The 17294-nt window shown below is 38.0% G+C and overlaps 1 protein-coding gene across 1 annotated transcript in view; it reads left to right on the top strand.

Annotated features, from left to right (window-relative positions):
* Positions 1 to 17294, top strand: part of PARG (poly(ADP-ribose) glycohydrolase) — a 62763-nt gene that overhangs the window by 21906 nt on the left and 23563 nt on the right. Inside the window, exons 8-10 of the mRNA XM_050340056.1 lie at positions 5827 to 5919; positions 7939 to 8096; positions 16655 to 16734. Of these exons, the coding sequence (XP_050196013.1) occupies positions 5827 to 5919; positions 7939 to 8096; positions 16655 to 16734 (331 nt within the window). The remainder of the gene's footprint in view (positions 1 to 5826; positions 5920 to 7938; positions 8097 to 16654; positions 16735 to 17294) is intronic.

Here is a 17294-nt window from a genome sequence, read left to right as displayed (position 1 = left end):
CCAATAAAAACTTGTTTAGGCTGTTTTGTTTGCTTTCTTCCCAGCCGTTCCAAATAACAGATTGAGAAAGTCTACTTTTAGGATTGTGGAATGTTTAAAAGCACTCATGACAGGGATTAGGGGAAGAAAGGGCATACAGGTTGCCAGTCTGAGGTTGGTTTACTTTCAGGTAAAACACTTCAATGTCTTAGACAGTGGCTTGGTTGTTTCATTGGCACTGGGATGTTGTAACCATGGATTTAGACTCCGCTATGTTCAAGTGTTAAGAGTATACAAAAGGCATGTGGCTTCTGTATGAGACAGGAGGACAAGTAAGGAAGTAGAGGCTGCTCTGGAAGGAAGGGAAGATGAAAACAGCATTGCTCAGTGCAGTAAAGGCACAGCCACATGTTGTGGTTGACTGGGCACACTCGGGTGTTTCAGTGTCTCAGAGTCATGGAATCATTTAGGTTGGAAAGGACCTTTCAGTTCATAAAATCAAACCATTAACACAGCATTGCCAATGTCACCACTCAACCATGTCCCTGTGCACACCACATCCACATGTTCGTTAAATATTTCTAACGATGGTGTCTCATCGACATCCCTGGGCAGCCTGTGCCAATGCTTTACAGCCCTTTATGCCCTTATTTGCTACACCTCTTTGAAATCAAGTTTTTCAGCTTGGAAATATTTACCATGTGCCTTGAAATGCCCTGTAAAAATATACAGAAATTTTATTTGAGACAAACTATTTGGTTTGTCTAGTTACTTAGTTCAGCATTACCACCTCTAACCATATGATACCTTACAATAAAATCAGTAGGAAACTTGTTACTGGAAAGACAGTTCAGTAACTGATGGTACAGAGCACTTACAGCGTGAGGCATTATGGCAGCTGGGAAGGAAAAAGAAGCACAAAATCCATTAGAATTAGGAAAGAAGAGACACATAGTCTAAAGGAAGCACTCTGGTTTTCCTCTTCATCCTTAAGAACCTGATTCAATTGGTCCTTGTCCTGCCACAGAAGTTAATGTGGGGATATAAAACCAAACAAATTGAAAGCATTAAGCCGTTGCTGTCTTAGCATGCTGGTTGCCTGTTGGCATGATGGCTCTACCTTCCCATGTGATAGATGGAGCTGTCCAAATTTGTGTTCTCTGTGTGCAGTTTGTTTGCTTTGATGAGCTGTCAGATTTAGATTTAAACTCTCTACCATCACTATCACCCCATGCTACTGCAGATCCTTCTTATTAGGACTGTCAGGATCCTCGTCCGTTACGTTTTGGAGGACTGGTTTATAGTGACAAGAGGCCATTACTTATGGCTGCATTTAGTCAGGCCTCTTTGCTGCAGTATAAATGTTCCTTTTGCTAAATTGCAGTGCAGGTTTGGCAAAGAGCTCGTCCCTCTGCCACGGCTCACTGAGCCATTTGCATCTTAGGAAGTGGAACCCTAAGTCATGTTCATTTAATCAGTAACTCCAGAGCAAATAGTGATGAAATTGCCAAGTGATTTCTTTGGCAAAAGACAAAGTCATGCTTTTTTGCAACTCTGATTCCATACACTTTTCCCTCGGGGTATAACCCCTGCTTTTATTCAGTTCCTACATATTTTGCATTATTGGAGGGCTGAATAAAGTCAACAGTGTATATATGTTTTTATTTCAAATCCTGAAGGAAGCTGCAAAGGACATGTGTGGGTAATAAGGAAAGGAGAAACCAATCAGTTGTTCAAAACCAAAATTGCTATGGTACTTCATGGATTTTCCTTTATCAAAAATTGTTGTCAACCATTTCATATTTTAGAATTCCTTAAGTTAGAAAACAAATGTTTAGGGTTTTTTTAAAAATGGAAACTCAGTTCTTTCTCTTAATGTTTGCAGAGTTGTAGCCTTGAAAAAGGTTGTACACAGTTAAAAGTATGTTACTGAATTGAAACAGATATTCCTGTACTAACAAGTTTATTTTATTTACAACAAGTAAGATGCTTGTTGTAACAGCTTCATTCTGAGTAGAATATTGCTGCTTTTCTCAATGTTAAGAATTGCAGCTGATATCTGCCTTTGTAGCCCACTGAGGAGGGGCATGGCTGGTTCTGTCTCACCTACCACCCCCTCTGCACACATCTAATAATGCATGACTTTTTGATAGGCTGCTTTGACTTCCTAATGCAGAGGAAGACTAACCCCCACCCCCAGATTATTTTCTTGTAGCATTAGTGAGCTGAAGGAAATTTTCAGGTGAACTGGTGAAATGTGCTGGTTATGTGTGTGTTTGAGGGATGGAATGACATATCCCTCTTTCAGCAGCATCAAATAAGTAGAATAGCTAATGGCACTCTAAATATGCTGGATTTTACATCACTACAAGTCACTGCTTCCTGAAGGGGATTTCCTTCTAAATAAATCTTCCTTCAATTCTGTGCCCAGGTATTCTCTGTGCTGATGCTGGATTTTCCCAGGTTGGCATTTGCATTGTGGGATGTCTGCCAGATGTAGCTGTGGTGTCAGCATTCTGCGTCCTGGAATCCTTTTACTTTCCATGACTGAGTGTTCTTTTTTTGCTGCTTTCAAAGTCTGAAACAACTGTCACAGGTAACACCAGGCTCTGTGTTGCACTCAGCGTAGCTGGGAATGTGCAGTGACAGTGGTTGGTCTACAAAGCTGCACCTGTGATGGTGTGCTGGGTTAGTGGTCAAAAGAGGCTGAGGGCCAAGCAGGCAGGGATTTGCAGGTCTTCTTTTCCATAGAAACCTCACAGGAATGTTACCTGTACGGGAAGAGTGTGGGCAGAAAGGGTAAGCTGTAGTTACATGGCTGTGCCTGTTGATGCTTGGTGGTTTGATAGAGAACAGTGCTGAGTTAGGAGTTTCTTGGCCAGCTCTGTGAACTCACAACAATCATATTTTTGAAGTTGTGGGGTCCTGATGGCACCCAACACTTTTTAAAAAATTCACTTTATTTACGCGTAAGAATAATGAGAAGTGAATGAGAACACTTCTGGGCATTAACAGCTCTAAATTTTGATGTTTTTCATTAGTGGAAGTCTAGTAAAAGTCAGGCATAGACGTACTGTTAGGAGGAGGGCCTATTCTGTTACAACATTAGGAAGGTAAGAAGAAGAAAAAGTAGAATTTCAGAGTGGAAGAAGTGACCTTTGTAGTTAAGCATTCAGCATCAGAGCTGAGCTGTGCAATTGCTGGCCTGCTCCTGTTTTGGGAAGAAATTGTCTCATACTATTATTATGTTGTTTTTGAAGAAGCATAAAGAAAAGGTTGAAGTTTTGACAGCTGTGACAAAGTCTGGTGCCATAATGTGTCACCAGATAAGTGATACTGTACAGTCTGTGGCAGTCAGCAAAGCATGGCAGCCACTATTTATATGTCAACTTTAAAAGAGAGGAAGTGTTACCCGAAGGGGAGAGAATATCAGAATTTGACAGCCTGGTAGACATCTAAGGTTAAATGTCATCTTTTGAATAGATATAACTTATTTATTCATTGTGTGTATTGAGATCTGAAATTGCAGACTTTAAATGCTCATTTTGTTACTTTATGGCACTTAAAAACATTGTGCCTGAGAACAGAGCAGGGTTTCCTGCTAGAGCAGATGATGCTAAAGGTTAGGTCATGGTGTGTAAATATGTGGGTGCATATGGAGCAGCGACAGGAGAGAGACAGAGATGCGACTTGGTGATTTCCTAATCTTAAAAATAAATTGACTTTCAGTAGTAATTTGTATATTACTTGGATTCCTCCTTTATTATACCAAATGATTTTCATGTTTCCTGGGCTTGCTGTTCTTTTTAAGCTTCTTGTTTAATTTTAAAACTTTAAATTAAAACCTTGTTTGCGTGTCTCCATGAGCAGCATACATAATACATAAAAAGTAACTGTGTAGGTCTTGGGATTGTTTTATTTCCCCCCTTTTCCCTAACAGAAGTTGTTTGTCCTTTGAGTATTTGTTTATGTTTTGGTTTTTAACTTCTTGAGTACTCTTATCCCTCTATATTACTTGGAGTGGGAGAGGATAGAGCAAAGATATTTCTACAGTTATTTTAATTATCTCAGAGGAACAGAAGTTGTAGCCTTTAAACAATATTTTCAGCCTTTGTGGGGAACAGTATGCTTTGAATCCGAGGCACTGGATTTTCCTCTTCTCAAGAGATTTACCAGTATCTGTTTTACACTCTGAAGTCTATATGAGAGTTTCCATTGAAATGTGAATTACAATGCTCTGATCATATGGCTAAAAAGATCACTTTTTGTGATTTCACCATTAGTCTTAAGTGTTGCAGAGACCAAAGTTAATAATACCTTCAGTTTCATCTGTTCTGTCTGCTGCTGGTTTTGTGTGAAATTGGTAGTAAATCAAATTATTTTCCAAGTGTTACTGAAAAATAAAATTCCATAGTTTTAAAGCCACCATTTCAGAATTTGAATGATTTTAATCTAGAAACTGGTAGAGAGTAGTGGTCTCAAATACGCGTTCCCTGGATGTGGGGGAAGGAGGGAGGCAGGCGACTGAACTGTGACCTTTGTGTTCTGCTCCCCAGCTGCAGTGCAAGGTGTGTGCTCTCTGCTTTGTGCCTGAAATGCAGCGTGCAGATCTAACAGCCACTCACATCTGCTGCCTGCATCCCTAGATCAGGGGAAAGATTTCTACTGCAGGGAAGAATGTGCTTTTCTCTTCTTGATCACCCTTCAGCCCATTCATACCGCTGACTGTGAGAGTTTTGAGGCTTTTGTGCTCCTTCATGTGTTGCAGCTTCACCACTTCATGTCGATTTTCTTCTTGCAGCCTCCTGCCCTAGCTGTTCTTAGAAGAGCATTGCCCGCCATAACCAACTTTTTGCACCTTTTAAAAACAGGTGTATGATACATGAATAGGGGTGTGGGTGGGCCCATCTAAACCCTGGGGGTGATGTTGAGCTCACAGAACTGGCAGCTGCAACTTAGAAGAGAAACTCTGGGCTTTCTTTGAGTGTATTGGCTTGAGACACTTTGGCAGCTAAACGTGTCAATGGTGGGCTACACAGTATCAGGGAGGGAACTGAGAAGAGGGCAAGAAGGGTTTGATGTAACTTGTCTTGAGTATAAAAGCTTTGAGAAGTCTTGTGAAACATTGGTGTGCCTGTTTGTTTTCAGTGTTGTCAATTTTAGTCTTCCCTTCTTCAGGAAGAATGTTAGAACAGGTAGAGAGAGAGATGCAGCTTAAAACAGTGACAGTGTCAGCTGTCTTATGGGAAGAGATGGAAAAGACTGCAGCTTCAGCATGTGGGGCCAGGCAGGCTGCACCTGCTGTGTAATCCAGTGGCTGTAGTTCTTGAGGGAACATGGTGGGGATGGACAGCAGAAAATGCCCAGGATTGCATCTTCTTGCATAGGATTTCTGGTTTCTGCTGTGCAGGCCCTGTGGTGTGAGCCAGGAGTGCATTTCAGCTGCCCTTATCAGGGGAATGTCACAGATACTCATCTTGGACTATGACCTGAATACGAAATTCAGGTAGAGCATTCCAGTACTTCTGTGGTTAGGTTGGGATTTTTCAGTTGAGAATTTGGTTCATTGCTTTGGAAGGAGTCAAATGATAACTTATTCAAGGTTCCTTTAAAGGGCATTGGGTGACATGTTTTCTCAACTGCAGCTTTTGAGAGTTGTTTCTGTATTTCCATCAGTGGATTATTGCAAGGTAAATTCAGTAAAGTACCACCATGTAAATATTACAGATTTGCAGAAAGACCTAATTTTTTTCTCGTTTCTTCTGGATGGATCCTGTTTCCAGAAACTTTCTGTTCAGTCATTATTTCTGAGATAAAATGATTTTTTTTCTTCTTTGTTTTTAACAGGTTCTTGAAGATGCAGAGGCTCAACACCTGTTCCAGTCCATTCTTCCTGATATGGTCAAGCTGGCACTCTGTCTCCCTACTATCTGCACCCAGGTAAGTAACACAACCAGCAGGTGTTCTGTGGCAGACCATTCCCTGCAACCTGTAACTGATGGCTAAGACCAGAACATCAGGATTGTGTTATCTTCTTAATAAAAGCTGTAATTTTGTGTTGAATGCAGCTGAGGCCTCGGGAGCAGAACAGGCAATACACATCTGAAATTATGTAATAGAATGTTAAAAAAAAATACCCTGTAAATCTTACTGTCATAGTTTGAGCCTGAACTTCAGTAATACTTTCCTTTCTGTATTTTGGAGTTGCTTCTTGCATTTCTTAAATGAAATGACCATGCGACATTTCAGATTATAAAATCCCACTTAAAAAGTGGAACAGTTGAATAATCGTAAAACATCTTAATTTTTTTTTTAGAATTTTTTTAATCCTAGAAGTAGTATTTTCATAAAGCCTTCATTTGCGTGGGAACACCTTGTATTCTGCTTAGAGCATATAATACTTGCACACATACAAACCTTAAATAATTCTTTACGAATGCTGTGGAAGTTAGTTCTGGAAGTAGTAAAGCTGATAAAAGTGAATAGGACTGGTCAGGTAAGGATGTAGGTAACACATTAGCAGGGTAACATCTCTAATTTGTAAACTTCTTTGTTTTCATTTTCTAAATTGATTCTGTTGGACAGGAAAATCTCCCCCTACTTTATTATGCTGTAAGGGTCCTAAAGTAGATACATGATTTCAAACTATGATTATTTCTTAGATTTTTTTACTAGTAACTTGATGAAGGAAGTTGTTTGAGAATGCTGTGAAGTTTCTGAACACAAAGTCAAGCACAAGATTTGCAAGTTCACATAGTAATGCCTTTTATAAAGATCATGTACTGCTAGGCAATGTAAATTGTGAAGACCTTTGTTAGACTCATTTCTTTGGTTAGACTTAAAGCTAAATTTGTTCCAGTGTAACACTATCCAAAATATTCTATTTTTGTAGGGTTTTAGAACTTATTAGAGTGAGCTGTGCAGGCTTTTTTGTCCCTCTAGCTGTATGACTTCAGACATAATTGTATAGTGTGTTAATTAAACAGCCAGGAGACAGAATGAGATTCAGTGAACATGAATGTAGTAGTTAGAAGAATGAAGGAAAACTTGTTTGTTTTCTGGAGTAAACAAGGCTGTGTATTCAACAGTCTAAATTAGCAGCAGTTTCTATATTCACAACTGAAGAGATGAAAACATAGCTACTCAGCTCTACTGGAGCCTGGCTAATGATGATGGCTGAGAATTTTGGAAGAAGAGGTGAAAACTGTTCTCTTTCTCCTGTCAAGTGGATTTACTGTAATTGTTACTCCTTAGTAGTCAGAATGATATGTCCCCCCCACACCCCATATTATCACATAATTGAAAAGCCCACATAAAATGCCATGGATGCTGTGAGCCAGAATTCCTAACCAGGAGGTTAATGCCTGATAAAAAAGATGTATAGCAAAGTGAAGCTGAGCTTTTTGTTCATTTGGCTTATAAAAATGGATAATTATGCACTTTCTGCACATAATGTCAGTGTTCTTTCTTCAAGGAGGATGGAAAAAAAATTCAAAACGAGTCATAGAGTTATGACTTCCTTGTTTCTTTGTGAAGTTTAAAGCAGGGTTATTGTAGCTGAAAGCATTCCTTAAGGGCTCTTAACTGTACAGTTATATGAACGTGGATTTTTACTTCAGTTTTTAACATTGCCCATTTGCGACATCCTGTCTATTTTTTCCCCTCTCCATTCCCCATGGTTTTGTTTGATAACTTGTGTTTTCCTGATCTTTCTTTTTATTATTGATTAGAAATCTGCAGTTTGTCAGCAAGCCTTTTCTGAATTGTCTTGAATAAACTGTTCTTGACTTTAATGGTGCTGCTGATTAAAGGCTTTACCAACGGCCTAAATTACTCTTGCTCTAATACAACAAATGTAATTTTGTGCTCCTGTTTTTTCTTTCAAAAAGGGTAAGCTAATTATTTTTCTCTCTCTTTCCCTCACTGCCCCTCCTTCCCCCTCACTTCTTTTGTGGGTAGCCAATACCTCTACTGAAACAGAAGATGAATCACTCCATCACCATGTCACAGGAACAGATCGCCAGCTTTCTGGCCAATGCCTTCTTCTGTACTTTTCCACGTCGCAATGCAAAGATGAAATCTGAGTACTCGAGTTATCCAGACATTAATTTCAACAGGTACGGCACTCTGGAGTAAAGGAAGCTGATAACCCTCCCAGGAAAATATTACTGTTGTCATTTAGGGGAGAAACTGGTTTGTTTCATATTTCTGTCACTAATTTCAGTAGTTTGCTGTATGGGTTTTTTTCTGTCCCTCTAAGGGACAAGAAAACAGTGCAACTCTGCAAGAAAGGATCCTGTGCACAGGAAAATATGATTAATATTCCCGATTTTTTCCCCCCTGCGTGAACGTGCACAGACACACTTGTGCTCTGGCGTAATTAGATTGATAAAATTCCTTACCTCCTCATAAGCCAATCATCTGCAAATGGTGTATTTTAGTTGTGCTTAAAGTGTTCTGTGTATTTAAATTAAAGGTCAGAGTTTCCCCAGCCATGTTTCCGTTCTCTGTGTCATCATCAGGGGTGATCTGCATATTAAGTCAGATCAACAGGACTTTGTTCTTCAGCATCCATACAGTCATTTAAAGGCAGTTGTAGAGCTGCATTTTAAAATTAACCTGTCCTTTTTGTTTCAAGTTAGAGCCTAAAGAGATTTTAAGGTCACAGTAAAAATTTACTTAAAGATACTCTGATTTATAAACAAAGCTTAGTGCTTTTTTCCTCACTGCTAGCTTGCAAACAGATTTGGTTAGAAAGTTTTCTTCACATCTTCGTTATAATTTAAATATGCTTTTTTCAGTTTTAAAAGAGGGAAGAGGATGGAGACATTTTCTGCAGCAGAATAATATGGTTCACATGGAATTGTAGATTAGAAATGAGGGTTTCTTGGTACTTCCATACAAGTCTGTGTAGATCCACCTCAAGGTTATTGGTCTTGATGATATAAAATCATTAGCTTGGATAGATTATTGATCTAGAGCTTTTCTTATTCCTTGCTGTTAACATAGGTAGTGTTTGTGCTCTGACAACTGAGATGAGATATGAAAACAGTGTTCCCTGTGATCCAGGACACTTGGGTGCGTGTATCATACGAGCTTATACTACATACTAGTTCATAGGGAAGAGAAGTGTGGGTGGACATTCATATGCCATACAACTCCACGTGTTTTTCTACCAGTAGTTCACAAGAACAAATAAATGAAAAATACTATTGATGCATTAAAAAATATTGATGTTCAGAGCAGTGGAAGGGGACAGAAAAGGTCTGGAAGGAGTTCTGTTTGCACAATTCTAGCTGTATTTTATGGTATTTTTAAAGGACTTTAGGCTACCATTTTTTGTTGTAACTTAAACATTCTATAAACCAAGCGGTTAAATTTAAGTTGGATAATTTCTTACCAACTACAGAACCAAACACTGTTAAATAACAGGAGTAAATTCATATTCTCCTCTATGAACATTGCAGAGCAAAGTCAAGTCACAATAGTACAGTGAAATACTTGGGGTGTACTACTGCAAACTACTTTTAAATAAAAAAGCCTTGGCAAATTATTAGGTAAATAGTTTCCTGCCACAGACTTAAAGAATGACCACTATAAAGTATTAACCATTCAGAATTTTCTGCCCTGTTCCAGTCAGTCCTCCACTGTTTTCTGGCTTGGCTTCCTGGTGCTCTCACTCACAGTAAGTTCCAAAAATGTTGTTTAGAAGGGGAATAGGCAGACAACCTTGAGGCTTTTCTCTTGCCTTATGGATGAGGTAACGCTCAGCTTCTAGTCACATGGGGTAGAAAGCCATTTTTATTTGTGCAAGAGCAAGGATATTGTTGCCAAAGAGGAGAAAAGAAGGGAAGCTAATGTCCTCTGGTTCTTGAGGATTTAAGGTGGATCTTCTTCAGTGTTTGCCTATTTATGCATTTATTTTATAAGTACAGTTTCCTTTTCCAGTCCTTTATTTTACTCAACGATTTGTTGCAGCAGATCCACAGCCCTACACTCTCTGTACTTTGCATTTGATAATAAACAGATTAGTGAAGTAGAATAAAAGGTATGACAGGCAGTGGATAAAATAAGAGGGAATGTGTTACTGGAAAAAGCTGCAGACCATAATACTGTGGGGACAAAAGGTTGCCGTGTGAACAATCTGTTATGCCCATCCCTAAGCAGCAGCCTCCAAAGCCTTTACGTAAAGGCAGGATAAAAGCAAAAGGATATTGAAGAGTAGTGGAGAGAGTACTGCAAGACTATACGGTTACTGTACATAACCTGACTTAGTTCAAATCTAAAATGAGGGGGGAGAAGGAAGATGGATAGTATTCTATTTCTTTTTTCCTCCTGCCCACCCTGTATTTTCTCACCCTTCAAAGTAAGTTCTTTAGTAGCAAGGATGGAGTAAAATGTCATCTTTTCAGCTATTGTTTCAGGCTTGCAGAGATGCCAAGGGTTGGTTCACTGCATTGTGTATTTGCAGCTTTAAAAAAAAAAAGCCTTTTGTGAAGCCGGATATACTCTAAAGGCAAGAGGCAATGACTGAAGTTAAAATGTTTGTGACTTTTTTTTTCCTGTTTATAACAATGTTTTGATGTAAAGGCTTTGGAGGCTGCTGCTCTGCTCTCTCTGCTTAGGGATGGGCATAACAGATTGTTCACACGGCAACCTTTTGTCCCCACAGTATTATGGTCTGCAGCTTTTTCCGGACTTTGTTCTTTCCTCAGCATAATTCATCTGCTACATGACTGAATGAATGACTTTGCTCTCTGGGTACCAAAAAATATTCTGCTGTGGTTCCCTAACAAAGCAACATTACTGAGTGGATGCTCAGTATGATGAGGGGTTTTTTCTTCAGCAAAGGTGGTGTTCCTTGATTCCATTATCCATGTCCTGTCCACAATAATACAAAAGGCTTCCACCCCTCCCCTTTACTCCTTGAGACTGAAGTACTGAAATTCTTGCCTTTAAAGTTAGTAACACAACTGTGTAAGTTTTCTTGTGTCTTTTGTTTTACACAGCAGTCTTTTTGCAGACTTCAACATTTGTACCTTTTTATAAACTGTGAAATAGTGATGGTTTTTTACATTTAAATGCCATTATGTTCCCTCTTTCCTCCTAGTCTTCTCCCATCTCTAGGTTTTTATGTGGTATTAACTACCACATTTTAGGTTCCACCCCTACTCCCCCCAAGGTACAAATCTGTTTGACAAAACAGCAGACACTCAGTGCAAGATACTGAAAATTTACTCAGAGAGACATAACTGCAGCTGTTTGGAAGGAGGGCTGTTCTGTGTGTTGGTATTAACACACGTCATCTGTGCTTTACCTCTCCTCTCCTGCCTGTTAGCCTTGCCAAATGAGAGGAGGAGAAAAAAGGTGGCCATTCCTCTTTTGCCAATGAAGCACTTGCTTTAATAGTCTGTTGTGACACGGACTGTCTGTTTTGATTATTCATCTTGCTACAGACTGAAAGTCACCTGTGTATAATTAAATACTCAGTAATTTAATTGAATTCTTCCCTTTTGTACTTGGCAACGTTGGGCCTATTATGATTCTTCAGTCATTAATAACATAATTCATTTCAAATATAGTTGATGAAATGGAATTGGTAGTTTAAGAGCTTTAATATTTATGAATTCTAGTAGATAGAATGGCATCCATTCAGTGGCCAAACGTTGGATCATACTAAAGAGCATAAAATACTACTTCAAATATCAAGCCAAATTTAGAGCGTTCAGTTTTTCTTTTTAAAAACACTACTGTAATATATTTGATGGCAAGAGATTGGGCAGCTTTATGTAAAAATAACCCATCACAAAAGAAAGAATTTACAATTTTATATATCTTATTAATGAATTTTTCATGGAAGTTGCATCCTAGTTGAATGTAGAACCTGAATTGCATCGACTATCTACATTTATGATGTTAGTTGCAGAGTTTAAAGTATTTTCTTGTGGTGGTAGTTGTAATTAACCTTCTTTGGTGAATAGTTTGTGGTTTAATTAGGACTTTCATGAAAAATGTATTTCTCTTGAAATATACGAAGGTCAAACCATACTTTCTTGCATTTATTTTTTATAAGATGCTGAAATGGATACCATCCCCTGTCAGACAAGACTGCTCTTGGACATTTTGCTTTCCTACTGTTGACCAAGTTATGAGACCTGTGTTAAGGCACTGTAGAATTTGGTAATTTAGGAAACTGCCTGATTTGGTTATACGTGAAAGCAAAATACAAGGAAAAATCTCTGCAATGTTGAGTCAGTGTTCTGGAAAGGACATAGGTTTGTCAAGAACCTACTTTGCTTCTGTTGGGTCTTTGACCTGCTACAGACCTGTTCTTAGCTGTTGTGTCAAGTTAGAATAACTCCTTTGTTTTCCTTATTCAAAAAGCTCCCATAGTTAAAGTGGAGGTGTTATGTATCTGTAGTAGCTCCCATCAAAGCTGTTGAATTCATAACTGAATTCATGAAGGGGTTGAATTCATAACTGACCATGGTATATCTGATGACATAAGCCTGGTGGGTCTTTTGGCACATGTAGAGTGGATGCCTGAAACCACCAGTATTCCACTAGGACTGAATTCTCCGTGTTTATCAAACAAACCTTTAAAGTAACTTCAGGTGGTTGGAAAGGAGGGGGAAAACACACTAGTTAAGATATATATCTTTTATGGAATATATAATATATGAGAGGAAATGGGAAACTGTATAGTACATTTATGCAGGAGAATTGAAATCTGATTTACCAGTAATGCAATTTTCTCTCCATAAACAACATCAATTTCACAACACTAATGAATATTCTCTGGGGAACAGCATATCTAGTGACTCTGAGAGATGACTGAGATGAATTGCTCTTCTGAAAAGTGGTTCTAGATTTTCTGAGTTTACAGGCACTGATCCTACAAAACTCATTCTGTTACACCTGCCTTGGGTATATGTTCTCATTAGCCATGGATGGAATACTTTAAGTAGAGTATAATTTTCTGAAAAAAAAATTAAAATCAACATTTATGTTTGGTAAATGGGGAAATCCTCTTTAAATAGACAACTTCAAAAGAACACTGTTTATAACGAGACTGGCATAATTACTCTGCTGTAGTGATTAAGACAGTACTCAGTCTGAAGAGTTTTGTGTGCTTAGTAAATACAGTAATGCAGTCCAGAACTTGGTTGTACCATGCTGTTGGACATCTTTGGGTTTAGATCCGCAGGGTAAACCAAAGTGAAATAAAGTGCTTTCATAAACTGTGCTTAGTGTTGGAAATCAAAGCTTAAAAAAATACTTCACGACAAGTATGATACTGGTTTTGAAAATGAGGGAGTTTTATGTTTCTCTTCTGTTCCTGGAACTCCACCTTTTTTTAATTATTCCAAGGGGTTGGGAATTGTAGGAGAAAGAAGAGATGTACTCCCTGGTGCAGCTGATGCAATCCTAGGTGATGTGGTTATCGGGCCATTTGGCACTATATTGGTTTATCAGGGTGTATCAGTATGAAATTTCAGTGGTTCCCGTTAAGGTTGCTGGCAATTGAGGGTGCTCAGCCATTTAATCAAAATAGCCCTCAGTCATATGGAGAGCCATACAAGTTGACAGTAACAGACACAAACATACTATTTCCACTCCTACATGTATACATATGTCAGGTAACCATAGGCTTGAAATGCAGCAAGGTAGAAAATGCAAGATACTTGTTTTATTTTCTTTTCCAAGTATTTTGTCACTCTATAACTTTAACTAAAGCTCTGTTTGGTGATTAGCAGTGTTGTTGAGGTTGAAGGAAATTGTTCAGTACTTTCATTTATGACTTAACTTTCCATCCTTCCCCGTGCTCGATCCCTTTACTGGGTGAAATTTGTCTATCTATCTTACTTCCTTATAAATCCTTCTTTCACTTTTATTTGTAGGACAAAAATGAGATTCTAGTAAAATGTTTTATACTTACTAGGACATTATCTTTAGTGAGATCACACTAAAATATAAGAAACAACACAGGTGTATCTTCAGTTATAGTAATGAAGAAAAAGGCACTTTTTAGTGTCTGTGGAGGACTTGAGAAAGAAGCACATAGTTAATTGTAGGGATCACAAGTACAAAATTGTGTATCAACACTTCTGCAAACAGCTCCTATGAAATGCTGTGGATTTATGAATGGGAAATACTCTTTAGATTGTGATCCATACTACTCTTAATGTTCTTAAATCACATTCCTGTTACATCACTGGCAGTGCACCCTTTGAAGTTCCTTGCAGATTTTCCACTTGCCTCATCACTGTAAGGAGTTAGGAGCAGTTTAGAGCTTTTGACTCCAGCTTTAGAAGGTGGAAATGCTGTTTGAAAATAGAATTGTGAGTTTTCATCTAAGACTGCAAAAACCAAAATTATTGATTACAATTTTAAAATTCTTTTTTTTTTTCCACTCTAAAATTTTTTAGGAAAACACTAATGCAAAGCAAATGCACATGTTTTTTGTAATAATTATTGAAATGGTATAAACTGTTGCCTTGTAACTTAACTATAGGTTTACTGACAGTTGTTTTACATTTTCCCAATATCAGTTCTTACTATTTTTAATATTTTATTTCTCATATATAGGATTTTTCTTCAGAACAATTACGTCAATCAAGTGTCTGAATATTTGAAAGAGTTTTCATTTAGCCACAATGGCTTTAACAATCTACTTTGTGTTTATGACATTGTTCACACATCTACTTATGCTTTAAAATCTCTGACTTTGATTCCTTGAATACTTAAGTGTAGAACTCTGTAGAGTTCTGCTGTGGGATTAACACTGCCACTACTCTGGCCTGGCATCTGGAGAGCCAATTCATTCAGAGATGAATTTATAGCTATGTTTGGTGGTTGACTCTGGAAGCTTTCTTAGCTCCTGTCCCTGCTAAATTTAAGTTTTCTGCATGGCAGTGGGAACATCCTGTACAAAGCAAAACAGCTTACATATGCAGTTGCCAGTAATATTTCAATTACTTCACCTGAAAGTGAGCTTGAAGTGCTTTGCCTTTGATTTAGAGTGCACTTCATTTGGATGAGTTCTTTAATTGGAATTAATGGGTTTTGGCCCTGGGTGGTTCTGTCAGGAAATTATGTGGTTTGCACTTAGATTTTTGGGTGGTTTTTTGGTAGGATTTGTATCTCAGTGCTTGAGGAAGAATTTTATTTAATATCTTAGTGATGCTTTCCTGTAGCTTTAGTCTTTAAAATATTTGCTTCAAAAATAAAATTGCCCATAATGTGACCTAATTGATCATTTCAGAAATATGGTTAAAACATCCATAACTTTGTCGTGTTATGTCCTCAGTTAAATTAATGGGGTAGGACTGGGCCATTTTCAGATCATGTAAAAATCACTTGCATTTGCTGTTGCATTCACAAATATGCCTGGTTTTGGCTTGATCTGACTTATTTCAGGCATAGTTTTTCCAGTTCTGCACTACTTCTGCCCAGTCTGCTCGTTGTATGGAATCAGGCACAATGCAGGCACAAACCCTCGATAGCACTTGCATATTGGCCCATTTTAGAATAGACTGCATAAGTCTGGAGTTTGCCCTCTTAAAGCCCTGATTCACTATTCAAATAATAACAAGTTGATAAAATTAACTTCTGTGACTTAATATAGATTTTGGATGAAATCGATCTATTCAGCCTGTATACCTCATAAGAATTTTCAAATACTGAAAAAATCTAGTTCACTTCACTACTGAAAACTGAATTCATCTGACAGAACTCTGGTTTTAAAGGCAGGCTGTCATTCCAGCACATGGAAACAAATGAATAATGTTGTGTCATTCCTGTACTTAGGCTGTTTATTGAGGGGGGAATCTTACATCCTCAGGGCTTTCAGTGGATCAGACATCTTTTAGTGAACTTCCTATTCAAAGGGTATTATTTCTGAAGTCACTGCTGTTCTTCCTTCCAGATAAATTCCATTATGTGTTGCCAATGACAATACCTTGTCACTGTTGGAAATGAAATTAAGTAATGCGTGTTCAAGTTGCTGGAAGACAGATGATGCAGTAAAAGTATTTCAGCTAACCTTAAAAGAATGCATTCACTTAGGGGCTAAAAATAGGATACTTCTTTTTAATGCTTGGGTTTTTTACAAGTGAATGTTAGAATGCCATTAAAGCCCAGTGGATGGAGCCATTTCTTTGGGGGAAGGTTCTTTAGAAACGCTGCTGGTGCAGTGCATCTCTTGAAAGCAGCACAGTTGCATTCATTGTTCTCTTTACCTCACTGAGCTGACAGAAGGGTAAGACATTTGGATCTTGGAGTATTCAGCATACATGTTTTCACCCCTTGGTCACTTATTTTAATCCAGGCCTGTTCACCTTTGGATCTGTTGCAAGTAAAACCAGTAGCTTTTCTGAATGTTGATATTGAAATGACATATTTTTATATTAGAAGATTGGTACAAGTGAGATAGGCAGGCACTTGGCGTTTTCATCAGAAACACAGCAAGTCAACAGACTTGTTACTCCTAAAACCTCGTGTTACAGAGGGGATGTCTAGAGAGTTCTTTCTACAGTACGGTATTTAAATGCAAGGCTAATGTGATATATGCATAGTAATTAAAAAAAAACAAATTGCAGTTGGTAAGCAGCATAAATTACTATGCACTGTATCCCTGAAATCTAGTTGATTGCTTTTATTTCTTGTTTTTCAGATTGTTTGAAGGAAGGTCACCAAGAAAGCCTGAGAAACTTAAGACCCTTTTCTGCTATTTTAGAAGAGTCACAGAAAAAAGTATATCCTTTATTCTTTTTTTTTTGAACTACAAAGCAGATGCATGCAAAATTTAATCCCATTAAATTTAGAATTGGCTATGCAGCATTATGATGGAAGTGTCTAACAAAAGCCAGCTTGCAAAGTACACTGATATTCACATACACATGATTATCATATACATGATGCATGCAAGCAAATTCTTGCACAGGGCTTGTTCTGCTTTCTTTTCTCTGATAAATATATATAGATATATGTGTATATATGGGGTGTGTGTAAAATCCAGAGATGTATTTTCACCCCCTTGTAGATATCCAGTGTGTGTGTAGACATAAATATACATATATATATATAATGTTTGCAGTATATACAGCTACTTTCCTCACTGCATCACAGTGAGAATGTAGGGGGAACTTGGCACCATATACAGTCATTAAAATCACAGACTTAAAGATTTGGAGCCAGGCTTCACATTTCCTACAGTATGCAATTCTTTGACTAGAATGTTTGTAGTTTGAGGGATTTTCCCCTACTTGTATTGATATTTCAGGTATTTCCCTTCTATTGTCCCAAAACAAAAC

The sequence above is a fragment of the Myiozetetes cayanensis genome, unplaced genomic scaffold (assembly GCF_022539395.1).
Source record: "Myiozetetes cayanensis isolate MyiCay16 unplaced genomic scaffold, myiCay2020 scf10, whole genome shotgun sequence".
NCBI classification, from domain to species: domain Eukaryota; kingdom Metazoa; phylum Chordata; class Aves; order Passeriformes; family Tyrannidae; genus Myiozetetes; species Myiozetetes cayanensis.
The sequence above is the reverse complement of the archived record's forward strand: the minus strand, read 5'-3'. Positions and strand labels throughout refer to the sequence as shown.